Source organism: Phocoena sinus, chromosome 5 (assembly GCF_008692025.1).
Source record: "Phocoena sinus isolate mPhoSin1 chromosome 5, mPhoSin1.pri, whole genome shotgun sequence".
Classification (NCBI taxonomy): Eukaryota; Metazoa; Chordata; class Mammalia; order Artiodactyla; family Phocoenidae; genus Phocoena; species Phocoena sinus.
The window spans coordinates 2,229,653-2,244,870 of NC_045767.1; the positions used below are offsets into that span (position 1 = coordinate 2,229,653).

The window sequence follows — 15,218 nt, forward strand, 5'->3', positions numbered from 1 at the left end:
GGGCACAGGGTGGGCCTGCTTTGTGGGGTCACCAGGGCTCTTGGGAAACCGTGAGGGTGTCCCGCAGTTTCCATGAGCTTGGGGGCCTCAACGGCCTGGCTTCTCCATCTGGACGGCTCATCCCCACTGGCCTTCCAAGCAGGAAACCCAGGGCCCGTCACGGCCACGTTCTCTAGGGGCCTGACACTCCCAGGCCTTCACCCCGTGCTGTGGATGGGACGGACCACTGGCCAGGCCTCCACTCACCCGGCCCAGGGTGTGCTCGGAGGCTGGCTGGCCCGGTGGAGCCGTTGGGTCGGGGTTGGGTTATGCGTGCTGAGGCGGAGGACTGAAAGTTATGGTCTGGGCTCCCGTGCACGCGGGGAGAGGATGGTGGTGCCGGCACGGTCGTCGCCCCCTGGCACCAGGGAGTCCATCCTCCCGACCTGCCCTCCTTCAGCTCTGCCCTGCCTGCGCCCGGGCCTGGACCCATCCCCCACACTCCCTGTGCTTCCCTGCCTCTGCCCAGCTGGGGGGTCTTCCTCGGCCAAACCCCTGCCTTCGGAGACGGGCTCAGCTCACCGCTGCCTGCTCCCAGGAGGTGCTGGAGGCCCCTGAGAGACGCCCCTTCCTGCCCTGAGCCTCCGCGGGGGGAGACGGAGCCCTGTGCCGAGGTTCACAGCCCTGCCCAGCCGAGGGCACGTGGGCCCACCCGTGGGGCCGCTGGGAGCTGTGCCTGCCTTCCCCACCTGCCTGGCCCCTCCTCGTCCTTGGACGCCGAAAGTGAGGGCTCTGCTTCCGGGAGCGTCCCCCGGGCCCCCCTCTCCAGGGCTTCCGGTGCCCCTGAAACCTGAGAAGAGACGGTTGGAGCCCAGCCTTTTACCCTGACTCTCCTGGACGTTTGGCTGGAGGCCTAGCAGGGGGTGTAGATGCCTCCTCCGAGCCGCCTGGCTGCCAGGACCCTGAGCACGGGCAGCGATGCCTCTGGGCCACAGCTGCCCTGCGGAGGCATCGGGACCCGCTGTCCTGGGGCTGACCAGGCCGGGTGCCCTGGGGCAGCAGCTTTTCCTGATGACAATTCACCAGCCCCAGCCAGGCCAGCACATGGGCCTCTGCCCTCTCCCAAAGCTCCAAGGAGGGTTTGGGTCGGGGGAGGGAGGGGGCAGTGGGAAGGGGTCCCAGGGCCTTGGAGGTGCAGCCTCCAGCCGCATGTCTGGCGGTGGATACTTGTCCAGAGGGGACGACTCCTGTGCTCTGAGCTCCACTGTAGGTGAAGACGGGGGCTGGGGGGCGGGGACGACCGAGTCACAACCCGAATTGGTGGAGCTGGGTCTGAGACCCTGAGCCGGCTTTGCCTGCCTCTCCCTTGGTCCCCCTGCCCCTGGTGCTGGGATGCACTGAGGCAGCCCTGCTCTGTTCTTGGAGTCGTGGTTGAAGAAAGGTCCACCTGGAGGATGGTCAGGTTTGGCACACGCTCTGGGGGACAGAGAGCCAGCGCTAGGGCCACTTGGTAGGTTGAATCCTTCGTCTAGGGCGGGGCGGGGGGGAGGTTTCCTGGAGGAGGTGGGACTTGCGGTCACTGGTTCACTTGGCAAGCACTACTGAGTGCTCTGTGCCAGGTACCCAGGCCGGAGGAGTGCAGCAGTTGTCAGCCTTCCTGGGCGGTGCTGTGTGGTGTCCCTGTGTCCCTAGAGAGGGAGGGGCCTCCGCCAGGAGCTGATGGCAGGCCCGGGCCCTGACCCAGGGACCCCTGCTGCCCTCCCCCTCTGCACCCCAAGTTCTGACTGTGGGGGAGGGAGGGAGCCCCAGCCAGCCCACCCCATCCTGAGCACCTCCCCTCCTTCCGCCTAGGGCTTCAGCCCGCCTCGCAGGGTGTCAGAGGGCGAGCTCTGGGCACGTGGGTGCGGGGGTGGGGGCACCTGGGCGGAGACTTGGGGACGCCTCGCATCCCAGGCTCAGCTTCCCTGTCCTGGGACGGCTCAGACCGAGAAGCTCCTGTCATAGTCAGGCCCGAGGAGGGTCCTCTGTTGAAGGTGGAGGTTTTCGGCCTGGACTTTGTGAGCCCTTCCCCCTGAGTTCAGGCCACCCCAGAACCCCGAGGATGCCAGGCAGGTTCACGGATGGGCACGCTGGCCCGTGGGCCTGGGGGTGGGGTGGGGGCACCACGTGGCCATTGCGGCCCGTCCAGCAGGTGTGAGGGCCCTTGCTGGCAAGCCACCTGCTTGAGTTTTACCTTCAAAATGTTCAGTCCCGATGCCTTAGGTGACCCTTCTCTCTGAAGCCCCCGCAGGCTCCACTGCTCTGGTCTTCTGCCCGGCTAAGGCTTGGTCCCCTGGCCAGTCCCGGTGGGCACTCAGTCCCTAGGCCCTGCCGAGGTTGGCGGCCCATCCCCAGCCTGGCTCTCAGGCCCTGCTGTCCTGCCCTCCCCGTTACAGCCCCACCACCTCTCACTGCCCGTCCTGCACGTGCTCTGGGCCGGGCGGCCTTGCTGCCTCTCTTGGCCGGTCCTTCTGCAGAGCTCTCCTTCATCCTACACTGCACCACCTGGCTGGTGCTGGAGGTCCGTGTCCCTGTCCCCTGAGCCTCAGTCAGACACTGGCAGAGGCCGGCTGAGGGTGGGTGGCCGGGGACCCCAGCCAGTGCCAGTGGTCGCTTTGTCCAAGGTCAGCATTGGGGGGCCTCCCATGAGAGCCAGGAAGCAGCAGGGGCGTTTACCCAGGACCATGGGCAGAGGAGGCGTGACGGTGTCCTTCACGGGGAGCCTGCCGGCCACTGCACGACACAAATCAAGCCCAGTCCCGAGCCAGCCTGCCTGGGTTCAGAGCCCAGCTTGGCTCCTTGACCACAGCATGACCTCACCTTTGTCCGTCAGGCTGTTCATCTGGAAAATGGGAATAACAGCAGTGCCAGCCTCCCTCGCAAGGGTGCCGTGAGGATCAAAGTAGAAGACACAGACGTACCAGACATACTGCACTTAGAACAGTGCCCAGTCACCTTAGCAAGCATCACAAAGCTGGAAGGCAGAAAATAAATGGCTGGCTCAAGGAAGGTCCAATTTGCAGGAGGGAAAAAGGGAAGAAGGACCAAAGTGTATTGAATAGGAAGACTTCAGAGAGGAGCTGATGCCAGAACAGGGTTTTGAAGAATGAATAAGAGTTTGCCAGTAAGTCCGAAGGTGAAGTCTAGGCAACCTGCTGGGAAGGGAGGGGATTTACTTGAGGTCAGTCCTTCGTTTGTTCACTCCTTTATACAGCAAGGCTTCCCCAAGCTGTTTCCTGCGGGGTCGTGGGGTACAGGAGCAGCCCACCCAGCCAAGTGGACCAGGCAGGTCTGGGTGTGGATGGTGCTGATTGATGCAGGGCGATCAGGGCTGCGGTGGGGCTGCCCATGGTGAGAGGGATCCACACCACCCGCTCCCAGCTACTCTCTGGCCTCAAGCACTGTGCCGGCTCCTCAGCCCACCCCATGTGTCACCCAGGCCAGCAAGCATCCCGCCTGCAAGGAGGGGAGCAGGCAGACAGTGGCCGAGCCAGGGGTCTGCTCGGGGCCGGAGCCCTGCCCCCGCCCAGCCTGGTGGTGGTGGCGTTTGTACCGTAAGTGTGAGCGTGTTGGCCGGAGGATGGCTGTGTGCAGGGCATGCAGGTGGGTGGGTGTTGGTGCACACACGTGTCTGCGGGTCCCCAAGAGTGTGTTCCTGTGTCAGTCTCCCCGTCTGTCTGTCTCTGCCCCTGCCACCCCTCTGTCTGCCGTCTCTCCTCCTCTGGGTCTCCTCATTTGTTTGCACCCCAGTCCCTTACCCTGGGCCCTCCCTGGGCCCCCGCCTGTGTGAGCCGGGGCGGGGCAGAGGCGGGGGCTGCGGCCTGGACCCCACCTCTCAAGAGCCCGGTCTGCCCAGCGGAGGTGCCTCGTTCGGTGGCCTGGGCCGGCCAGCCTGGTGACAGGGCTGGGGCGCGGGGCGGGGCCGGGAGCCCGGGCCGCCGGTTTGGGGTCTGGCTCGCTCACTGCAATGTTGATGGCCCGTCAGGGCGGCCCTGATTCCTGCGCTTTCAGTTAAAAGGTTTCTGTTGTTGTAGCTTATGCAGTTGCTCTGTTGCTATGGAAACGTGACATCAAAATGACGTTTCCCGTTTAAAAGCTTTTAACTAAATTCCTGCCTGTCAGATGTAGGCCCCATTTTGAGCGAGGAGCTGCCTTCCAGGAGCGGGGCTCCCGCCGCCGTGGTGCGCAGGCCCCACGCGGCCCGGCCCGAGCGCGCTCTCTAAGCCCGCAGGTGCCCCCGGCATGGCAGCGGCCGAGGTGCCCGGCCGCCTCGTGTCCTCGCAGACGGAGAAGCACCGGCGGGCCCGCAACTGGACGGACGCGGAGATGCGTGGCCTCATGCTCGTCTGGGAGGAGTTCTTCGACGAGCTGAAGCAGACCAAGCGCAATGCCAAGGTGTACGAGAAGATGGCCAGCAAGCTGCTGGAGATGACCGGCGAGCGCCGGCTGGGCGAGGAGATCAAGATCAAGATCACCAACATGACCTTCCAGTACAGGTAGGCCCGCGGCCACCGCTGTCGCCGCCACAGAGCCCCAGGGCGCCCCAGGCTGGCTGGGCAGGCGGTCTGCACAGGGACACCGCCCCCCCCCCCCCCCCGCCCCCGCCCTGGCCGGGACATCCCCAGAGCTGAGTCGGGGGGCGGGGGGGAGTCCTGGCTTTGTGTAAGTGAGAGGGGACCTGCAGAAGCCATGGGGGAGGGGAGGGGGGAAACCGAGGCACAGGAGGGCCGGGCTGGGGCTGACCCCAGCTCCCCAGGCCTCGGCCAGGGCACCAGCCCCCAGGCCCACGGGCGACTCCCACTCGGCCCCCCAGGCTTGGCTGTGCTCCACAGGGTGGCGGGTGCTGCTGTGTGGGCGGGAAACTGAGGCCGGAGGAGGCTCAGCCGCCAGGCCCGCGACCCGGCCTGTCCTGCCGCTCTGTCACCTTCAGTATCCGCTGAGCCTGCTGTGAGCACAGCACAGCGCTGGCCTTGGGGCCTGGGCGGGGCGTGGGGGGCTCAGGGAAGCCCTGAGTGCCCAGGAGGGTCCACTCCCGGGAGGAGGCCCCCTGCCCTGGCTGCCGTGGGAGGAGCCCGGTCGGGGCCAAGCGCGTGGCTCCGGCAGGGGAAGCTCTGGCGTCCCGGACGGAGCCCTGTGGCCCCACGTGCCCAGCACCGTGGAGTGTGAGGCCAGGCCTATCTGCAGGGGCTCACGGTGAGGAGAGGGTCACAGGGAGGACAAAGGTCAGAGGTGTGGCGTGGGTCAGGGCAGGTAAAGGTCAAGCAGCAGCTGGGCTCTAGGGGGAGAGTGGCACCGAGAGCATGGGCCCTGGGGGCGGCCTGGGCAGCCCCTGAGAGCCTGTCAGTGTTGGTGGGGGGAGGGTGCCGTCTAGGGGGCCGTGCCGGGACCCAGCTGGTCCCAGCCCAGGCCACCTCTGGCCCTCCTAGTGGCCGCCGTGGGCAGGGGCACACAGCTGCGTGTGGACGAGGCCCTGCAGGTTGGCCTCAGGCACCTTGAGCCACACCGTGGGTGAGAGGACCCTCACCCCGACTCCCATGCCCACCTCGAACAAGCAAGGAGAGACCTCACCCCTCCTGTCCTGACGCTCCCGGCCCGTCTGGAGCCTGGGGACGTGCAGGGGCTCCCCAGGGCCCTGGGCAACCAGAGGCTGTTTCAGTTGCATCCATTTAACTTTTTCTGGTCCTTGGAGCTCCTGAGCCTGGCCTGTCCGAAGGCCCATTTCTGACCCCCAGCTTGGCCCCCAGCCAGGCCCCGGGGTGGAAAACAGGCGGCTGCTGGGGTCCAAAGGCATCCGAGGAGTCGCTTAGGTAAAGTCTGTCAGATTCCAGTCGCCGGCTCCTGACGGAAGGGCCGAGTAGCACGTAGGCGCACCTGCCCCCCGCCCCCCCACCCGCCCCCGCCCGGTGAGGAGGGAGCTGCGGAGGTGACGTAGGCTGTCTTACGGGGCTCCTGTCTGACTCCATAGCTCCAGGGCCCTGACTGGTGTCTAGCCGGGTCATTCATTATTTATCCTGAAAGCTTCTTCAGAGTCCCAGGGGAGGGATTCTGTTCCATTCCTGGAAGAGGGATGTGGGCCCCAGAGGCCACAGGAGATGAGGGTATGGCTGAGAGGGCCCAGGGCCCCCTCGCGGACAGCACTTCACAGTTTAGGAAGCACTTGCACACCGTGGTATCTGTCAGCTCCCGTACACCGATGGGGAAACAGAGGCCCAGAGCAGGAGAGGGACTTGCCCAAGGCCACACAGCCCCTCACAGGCCAACGCTTTAGCTGCACGACTGGTTCTTTCTCCCCCCGCCACCCAGAGCCTCCCACAGCAGAGACTTTATTTTTTCACGACAGCTTTTTTTTTTTTTTAAACAATCCTTGTTTGTTTATTTATTTATTTATTTATTGGCCGCACCGCAGGGCTTGCAGGATCTCAGTTCCCCGACCAGGGATTGAACCTGGACCCTCGGCAGTGAAAGCACGGAGTCCTAACCACTGGACCGCCAGGGAAGTTCCGAGACAGCTTTGTGTGTGTGTGTGTGTGTGTGTGTGTGTGTGTGTGTGTGTGTGTGTGTGTGTGTGTGTGGCATGTGGGCCTCTCACTGCTGTGGCCTCTCCCGTTGAGGAGCACAGGCTCCGGACGCGCAGGCTCAGCGGCCACGGCTCACGGGCCCAGCCGCTCCGCGGCACGTGGGATCTTCCCGGACCGGGGCGCGGACCCGCGTCCCCTGCATCGGCAGGCGGACTCTCAACCGCTGCGCCACCAGGGAAGCCCCGGAGACAGCTTTTTATCTATTAAGATTGTCGGGGGAATTCCCTGGCGGTCCAGCGGTTAGGACTCTGCGCTCTCACTGTCGCGGCCCAGGTTCAATCCCTGGTTGGGGCACTAGGATGCCGCAAGTCGCTCAGTGTAACCGGAAAAAAAAAAAAAAATGCTGGTTAAGGAAGCCTGGGGGTGGCCAGGTTCCGTGGGGGGTGTTTTGTTGGCACACCGTTCAGGTGCTCCCCACGCCAGGGCGGGCCTTTCCTTATTTCTCTGAGGAGTGGGCTGGCTTGAGTTGACAGACCAGGAGCTGGGGGGGACGCCTGCGGAGGGCCTGGGCTGGGCCCCGAGCACCATCGTCCACCCGCTGTGCCCATGTCCGTGTTGCCCTCCGCGGGACGGACGGTGGTCCGTGGTCAGGAAGCCGGAGCGGCCTGCTCGTCCCCACGTGGCCTGTCCCGGGCTTCCTGCCGAGGACAGTCTGCTTGCTGGGTGCTGCTGGAGGGCACGTCCTGCCTGGCCCGCCTCTGCCTGCTGCCCTGAGCCACGCACCTCTGCGGGGGGCCACTCTTTCAGGTGGTCAGCTCGTTATCTGCAGTGACCAGTGTGACCGGCGGCCACACCCTGGCGGGGAGCCCCTTGTCAGAGACAGAGGCCATCTGGCCACGGGGCGCTCTGTTGCTCAAAGGCCTCCCCACAGCAGGAAGAGCGAGGGGCAGGAACATGGGGGCTGGAAGCTGAGGCCAGGGGCCCGGGAAACCCTGTGGCCTCTTTCCTGGCCTGGCTGGTGCTGCCCAGCTGTCTTGCGGCCGCCTCTCCCCATCCCTCACCTCCCAGGGGACAGCCAAGGCCCAGGGACCTTCAGGTTCCGTCTGCAGGGGAGGGGAGCATGGTGCAGGGCCTCGGATGGGCTCAGGCCCACACTGGGCAGAGCTGTGCAGTGCAGACCCTGGGCCTGGGGCCCGAGTGGGGATGGGGGATGCCAGGCAGTGTGGGAAGGGACCCCGTCCGGCCCAGCCCGGGTCCTCCTGGTACCTTCAGCCGAGAATATCTGACAGCTTGCTGTTTGCCAGACACCGGGCGTTGTCTTCTTAAATCTTCCCGAGAGTGACGGCCACGTGAGGAGCTTACTTTGATCATCCCCGTTTTACTGATGTGAAAATGGAGGCTCAGAGAGGTTAATGGACCTGCTGATGGTCACACAGCAAAGCGATGGAGATGAGAGACAGACTCAGATGTGCTGGACACTGAGGCCTGTGCTCTTACCTTCTGAGCTTCTTGCTCCCCAGGGCGTCCTCTTTAGAGAAGCGCGTTTATTATATGACCGTAGTTTACGTTTGCATAACACATCATGTTACATTTTATTCCCATGTTGTTATTATACCATATATTTGGTTATTGCCGGTTAACTTGTTAAAAAGCAGCATTTGTTCATTGCAGAGAGTTTAGAAATTCCAGAAAAGCAAAGAGAGGATGAATGAGCCCAAGGTCCCGGCACTCACGCTGGGGCACGTGCATCCTTTCCAACATCCAAGGTGGTGTAGGTCCCGAGCCCGACTTCTTGCTGAGTCCCATGTCACCTTGGCCCTGGGGCCTGGCCGATTTTTCTGGGGAGGCCTGGCTGCCACGTGGCTCCCCCAGGTCCGGAGCCCCCGAGTGCCCCTCCGCCGAGGGCCGGGCGAGGCAGGGCCGGGAGCAGCTGTTTCTCACCCTTGGCTCTTGTGTCTTTCGTTTCAGGAAATTAAAATGCATGACAGATAGCGAGTCCGTCCCGCCCGACTGGCCCTATTACCTAGCCATTGATAGGATTCTGGCCAAGGTCCCCGAGTCCTGTGATGGCAAACTGCCGGACGGCCAGCAGCCGGGGCCCTCCACGTCCCAGACCGAGGCGTCCCTGTCGCCGTCTGCTAAGTCCACCCCTCTGTACTTACCGTATAAGCAGTGCTCCTACGAAGGCCGCTTCCAGGACGATGGCTCCGCCAGCTCCTCCAGCTTACTGTCCCTTAAGTTCAGGTAGTGTGTGTGCTTCCCTCTCTTGCCTCCACACCAGCGGGGCCGGGCACCCGCCCTCCGGAGAGGGGGCTGAGGGCCGCGAGGGGGCTGTCCTGGCGGCGGCATCCTCTACTGGCCCGGGCCGGCCGCGGAAGCCCGGGTAGTATATGCACCAGCCCCAGGGGCAGGGAGGCCAGAGACAGGAAGGCAGGTGGTTCCCGAAGCTTGGGCTGTCGTGTCCACAGACTGGGTGCATCTCCTGCTCCGTCACCGCTTAGCTGTGTGGAAAGTCCTTGATCTCTCTGGGCCTCAGCCTCCCTCTGTGAAATGGGGATAAATCAGGACCTTCTCCAAGGAGGGCTGGGACTGGAGGCGAGTGCTCCCGCCTTCCCTCAGCTTCTGGCTCTTGCGCTCCCCCTACCCCAAGCAGACTGTGCCCTGGGGTCCCCTTCTCCCTGGCCTGGCCGGGCCGGCTGGTCTCTCAGCACCAGGGAGGGGGTGTCAGGCTGAGCCTCCAGGGTGTGCTCGGAGCCTGGCTGCAGTGGGGGGACGCAGCCCCTCTGCCGTCCACGGCGTCCTGCCAGGCATGTGCTGACCTTGCCTAAAGATACCCTCAGTCAGGTGTGCGGGAGACACACCCCTGTGGTGTGGGGGCCGGGGAGCCAGAGGAGGTGACGTTTGGGCTGGGCTTTCACGGATGAATAGGAGTTGGCCAGTGGGGGAGAGAACAGGAAGAGTGTGGATTTGAGCCGTGGCCCTGCCTCCCCTGAGCCTGGTCTCAGGTCTGTCAGATGGGAGTAGGGTGGGGTGAGGAAGGCATCTCCGGGGGCCCCTCCAGTCTGACACCCCCAGTCTGGGGGGCTGCTGCTCCGTTTGTTCTCAGCAAAGACCCCAGACAGAAATGCCTTTGCTGGTGGCCAGGCCGAGTTGCAGGGAAGTCTGAGATTTACGGACAGTTGTTTCCATGGATTGAGCCCAGTTCCCAGACTGACAGCTGCCTCAGGCATTGCACCAGGACTGGGACGTGGGGCTGTTCTCCCTCTCGGGGCCGAGCTCTGCTCTCTGCCCCTGAGGTTGGCGGGGGTCACGAATCTTCTGCACAGAAGCAGAGGGCCTGGGCTTGGGGACGGGCAGGATCTTGGGGCCTGGTGGGGTTTGGCAGCTCCCTGCCCACCCGTGGGGGCCGGTTAGACCCGGGATGCCCCACCCCCGAGCAGAGAGCCCAGGGCACGCCCACCCAGCTCAGCGGGTTTGGGGGTGCTCTCGTGGCAGGGAACCCCCGCCTCCTAAGCCCGCGCCCCCTTCGTGGTGGGAGGGCCCGGCCCTCATGTGCGTGGACGGTAGCCCAGCACCCCGTGTGCCCGGTGGCGGCCGGGAGGGTCGGGCAGGCCCGGGCTCCGTGGCCAGCCGTCCACACGCTGGCGCTGTCCTTCCAGGTCGGACGAGCGGCCCGTGAAGAAACGCAAGGGACAGGGCGGCCACTGGCAGAGGAAGAAGCTACGGCTGCTGGAGACCATGCTGGAGGAGCAGCGCCGGCTCAGCCGCGCCCTGGAGGAGACGTGCCGCGAGCTGCGCCGCGGGCTGGACCAGCACAGCCTCCTGCAGGCGCAGGGCCTGCAGCTGCAGGAGCGCACGATGAGCCTGCTCGAGAAGATCATCGCCAAGTCCGGGGTCTAGGCCGCCCACCGGCCCCCCGCCGCCGCCGCCTCGGCCTCCAGCGTTAAAGCCCCCCGGGCACGCGGCCGGGGCCCCGGGCTCAGTGCAGGGCAGCTCCCGGGAAGAGCCTCCCGGAATCTGCTCTCCAGTATCGTCACTGTCGACGGTACTCGGAACGGCTTTTGATGTTAAACGTGTCATTTTCATCACTGCCTGGAAGCGGAGGTCACGGTGCAGCCTTGGAGGGAGGCGCAGGCGGTCCCTCCCAAGACGAAGCGGGTGGACACAGCGCGGGGGCAGGTGTGTCCCCCTCCCTGGGTCTGCTGCGTCGGCCCTGAGAGCCTCGAACACCCGGGCCAACCCCAGAGGCCCGCACCGCCTTCGGCGGCCTTTTCATCTGTCCCCCCGGGACGTCGGGCGTCCCGACGGCGCTAATAACAGCGGTGGCCCTGCCCGCTGGGGACACCCTGTCCTGTTCCACCATCTCTGCCCAGGGATGCAGCAGGGATGAGACGAGGCCCAGCCTCAGGGAGCTGACCCTCGGGGGGCAGGCAGGCGAGTGAGTGGAGAAGCCAGGTAAGAGCAGCTTGTGGAAGTGCTGGCAGGGCAGGGCCGGGCTGGCCGTGGGCACACATAGCCGGCAGCCATCCAGGGGCTGCCTCCCCGGGAGGGAGATGGGCTGGGGGTGGGAGCCTCAGCACTGCGAGATCTGCCAGCAGGAAAACCCTTCCAGAGCGCCCCCCCCCCCCCCCAATTCCTCCTGAGTCTCATCCGGGCCCAGGTGGCTGAAAGAAGGCACCACAGGAGAGCTGGGGGTTACGTTTTGTTCAGGGCCTCCCTGGGGACGTAGCCTGGGACGCTGCCACTCCGTAGCTCTGAGGACGCTCTTCCAAAAAAGTGGGGAGAAAGAAGCCTCTTGATATGTGACTTTTGGTAGGAGATATGGCAGTCAGGTCCCAGTGAAAGGTCACAGCTAGTCACAAAGAACAGACGTCTCAGTTAATGGCTGTAGCGCTTTTCTCTGTATGGGAAGAACCGGATTCATTAAAACTTGCTGAGATACACGTCTACCTGTCCGAGGGCCTGATTGTTTGTCCAAAGCACAGAGTACCCCGTCACGGTCTTCACGTCCTCTGTCTGGAGTGTGGAGGGCTTCGTCCTGTCACCTTTTTTGGGGGGTGGGGGCCACGCCGTGAGGCGTGGGGGCTCTTAGTTCCCTGACCAGGGATCAAAGCCGGGGCCCGTGCGGTGGAAGCGCAGAGTCCTAACCACTGGACTGCCGGGGGAGTCCCCATCCTGTCGCCTTGATCCCCTCGCAGGGTGCACTGCGGCCCCACCCCCGTTGCTCTCTGTTCTACAAGGAATGCCTGGTTCACCCCTGAACTAGCAAGTTGCTGCCACACAGCAGGGTTCTGAGGAGACACGGTGGGTGGGGTAGAAAAGCTCCTCTGACTGTCGCTCAGCAAACTGCTGGGATTTTTTGTGGGGCTGAGGGGTGGGGAGTGGAAGCCGGGGCCCTGCAGGGGGCTGCCGCAGTCTCCCTGTGTGACAGCCACCAGCTCATCTGAACCTCCATGACCCTTGAGGGCAGCCAGCCAGTAACCAGGGCTCTGCTGGTGTCAGAGCACCCCCGGTGAGCCAGGCGGTGTAGACGCCTCTCTGCTGGAGGGAGGGGCTGGGTGTCCTGTGCAGCGTGGAGGGCGGGGACGGCCCAGCGGGATCCCCTCGGAGAGCACGTGCTGTGGACTCAAACCATTGCACTTTGGGACTGAAGAGGTGGTGTGTCTGGGGAATGTTTACCCGGCTCTGCAGCAGGGGTGGAGCCCTGCCGTGTCAACTTGCAAGTATTCCCACGAGCCCCAGCTGCCGGGAGTGCGCTGCCGGGTGTGCACGGTGGCTCCCGCATCCACCACAGAGGCCCAGAGCCTGGAGGCGCCTCATGTTGAAGGCCTGTGTTTGGGGGCTGCCCTGGCGAATTTCTAGCTCTTAGACAAGGCACCGGCACGAGAGCTCACTCAACTGACACTAGGCCCCGGCCAGGCTGGGCCTGAGAGGGTCTGGACTGAACCCCGACAGGCAACCGACCCCACGAGGGTGGTCATGCCCAGAAGCCCTCCAGGAGGGGTGGATCGAGTCATGGGGCAGAGTCTTCACCTTAAACATCTTTGCGTTCCTAGAATCAGGGTCACGAAGTATCAGTATTTCAGAAACCGCGAGGCCTCAGTTACAACATGTAATTTTGCTTTTTTGCATTTGTATTTAGAGGTAATCTGGTCTGTTTTCTTTTCCCTGCTCTCTCCATCAGAGTTTGTAATTAATGTCCCTTCTCCGTCCTCGGTGGAATCAGCTTATCCCTGTCCTTGGTCTGGACAGAGCCATTTAGGGTCCAGCGGAACTCAGCTGAGAACCGCCCAGGTCGCGCCCTTCATAAACAATGTGTCTTCAGCCACTTTCCAATGTCTTCTACAGGTTATTGGTCCGTTAAGGAAGGAAAAGTGGCGATATCAGTAAATGCTAAAACATGTGATAAGATTCAGCAAAACAACATGTTAACGATGACAAGTAAAATCAAGAACCAGACAGATGTGCTCACTTTCACCATTATTATTTTGTTCCTTGACACTTAGCACTAATGCATTAAGACAAACAAAATAAGCAGGATAAGAGACGAAAAGAAGAAATTAAAAATACCTTTATTTTCAGATCACGAAAGTATAGAAAAGATCAAGAGCACATTAAACTACCTTAAACCCGTTAAATATGCGGATGGAAAAATTCACAGTTACGATTCAAAGCTATAGAATATCTACAAGTGGATTTAAGCAGAAAGGTATAGGATTATATGAAGAAAAACTATTCGGTCTCATTGAAAAATGTAAAACAGGCCTCCGCCTTCTGAGATGGCCCACACTCTGTATGTGAAGTGTGTTTCTCCCAAGGCTGTCTTACCACTTTTTTTTTTTTTTTCTTTTCTTTTTGCGGTACGCGGGCCTCTCACTGTCGTGGCCTCTCCCGTTGAGGAGCACAGGCTCCGGACGCGCAGGCTCAGCGGCCGTGGCTCACGGGCCCAGCCGCTCCGCGGCATGTGGGATCTTCCCGGACCGGGGCACGAACCCGTGTCCCCTGCATCGGCAGGCGGACTCTCAACCACTGCGCCACCAGGGAAGCCCTGTTCTCACCTTTTGAGACAGACTGCATTATGTCTATGGAATGTGTATCTCTCTAAATAAATCCACTTCTTACCTATCCAAAAAAAGAACATTTAAGACAATATCTGAGCATGTGGAGAGATCCCAGAAACTCCAAAATATAATATAATTTTATTAATGTAATCCCAACTCTGCTCTCAATAACACTGCACTTCTTTGTTTTGAAATGGGTGGAATTATTTTAAAATTCACATGAAAATGGAATAGGGCAAAATCTCCGAGGCCGATAAAAGTGGGAAGACGTGCTCAGCTCCAGGAGGCATTGGGAAAATATGAAATTAAATGCGAACATGCATTTCACACTCGTGAGATGGGGAGAACGTCAAGAAACGACTCGGACACGGCCGGTGGCCATATAGACTGATGCAACCGTTCCGAGGAGCCATCTGGCATTTCCTAGTAAAGCTCGTCAGCCGGGCCGTTCCCACACGTGCCAGCCCAGGGCTGAGTTCTCAATCCGGGGCCTCAGGACCCCCATAAATAACACTCTTCAAAATTATTGAAGATGCCAAGAGCTTTTCGTTTATGTGGGTTCTAACTGCCAATATTAATACCTGTTAGAGTACCTTATTAGAAATTAAACCTAAGATTTAAGAAATATTCACTTCAAAATAACAATAAACTCACTACCATGGTAACCTAAGTAACAATTACATGGAAAATATGTTTTCCAAAACAAGAAGTTTTAGCGAGAAGAGTGGCAGCATGTCACATTTCCTCAAATCTCTGGCTTCAGAGAGGTCAGCGTCCTCTGTGGCACAGGCTTGGTTGGAAAATGTGAGAGAATCTGGGAAATCCAGACTCACACGGTTACACGTTTGGGAAAGAAAGGAAGGTTTAATAACATCTTCAGGTCACGGACCTTCTTCCTCGTGACGACACCCAAACTCAACAAGCGGTGGTCCCTCTCAGGCTGGTTGCAACGTGGAGTCTGAAATCATATCGATGAACTTTCACTACTGTCTTACTGGCATCCATCTGTCCGTCCTGCGCCTGGACCAGTCCTTATGCACACTTGTTTCCTGTGGGATCACACACTGGGCATTTGGAAGATAACGGATCACCAAGCAATGGAGGTGACAGTCATGTATCAAAGTGTCACTTTTGTGAATGTCACCATCGGTCTCGGCAGAAAAGTCTTTAGTTTGGTAAGTTGGCGAGCTTATGGTGGCGGATGCAGGTTTTTCACAATCCCAGTCTTTGCATGAAAGTTTGAATTTTATTGTTGGTCACAAACACTCCGTTTTCCTTGAAGGGACAGGCTCACTTTGTCGTTTTCAAGAAAATGTCTGCCAGGTCTGAATACTCGGAGCTTCTATCAGTCCTTCCTTCAAGTAAAAAGTTGTTGCATTAAAATGTGTGTGTATTTTTTCAGCCAGCAGCTCAAACAGCGGCACACGTGCTTTTCCCCAACCTCCCCTCAGGCCTGGAACTGAAGTGCTTTGTGTGTATCTGCCATTTGGTCACACGGCAGATTAAGCCATGGACTCGAGGGCCAAGATTTGATAGAATTAACCCTTCTCCAGCAGGTGCTGCCTCTGAGGGCCCCAGGCAGCTGACACTGTCTTCTGGAGTGTTCCATTGGAACCGTGCT

At 61.0% G+C, this 15,218-nt stretch overlaps 1 protein-coding gene across 1 annotated transcript; it reads left to right on the top strand.

Moving 5' to 3' along the window:
* The first annotated feature begins 4,138 nt into the window (after positions 1 to 4,138).
* Positions 4,139 to 10,436, top strand: MSANTD1 (Myb/SANT DNA binding domain containing 1). The gene is made up of 3 exons (XM_032633564.1): positions 4,139 to 4,514; positions 8,505 to 8,780; positions 10,196 to 10,436. Exons 1-3 carry the CDS (start codon positions 4,261 to 4,263, stop codon positions 10,434 to 10,436), a joined length of 771 nt encoding a protein of 256 aa, XP_032489455.1. The 5' UTR covers positions 4,139 to 4,260.
* Positions 10,437 to 15,218: the final 4,782 nt, after the last annotated feature.

What these genes read in the sequence shown, in the direction of transcription:
- MSANTD1 (XM_032633564.1), top strand. Translation starts at nt 4,261, where the DNA reads ATGGCAGCGGCCGAGGTGCCCGGCCGCCTCGTGTCCTCGCAGACGGAG. An exon ending in AACATGACCTTCCAGTACAG is followed by an intron (nt 4,515 to 8,504) that starts GTAGGCCCGCGG and finishes CTTTCGTTTCAG; the next exon opens with GAAATTAAAATGCATGACAG. An exon ending in TTACTGTCCCTTAAGTTCAG is followed by an intron (nt 8,781 to 10,195) that starts GTAGTGTGTGTG and finishes CTGTCCTTCCAG; the next exon opens with GTCGGACGAGCGGCCCGTGA.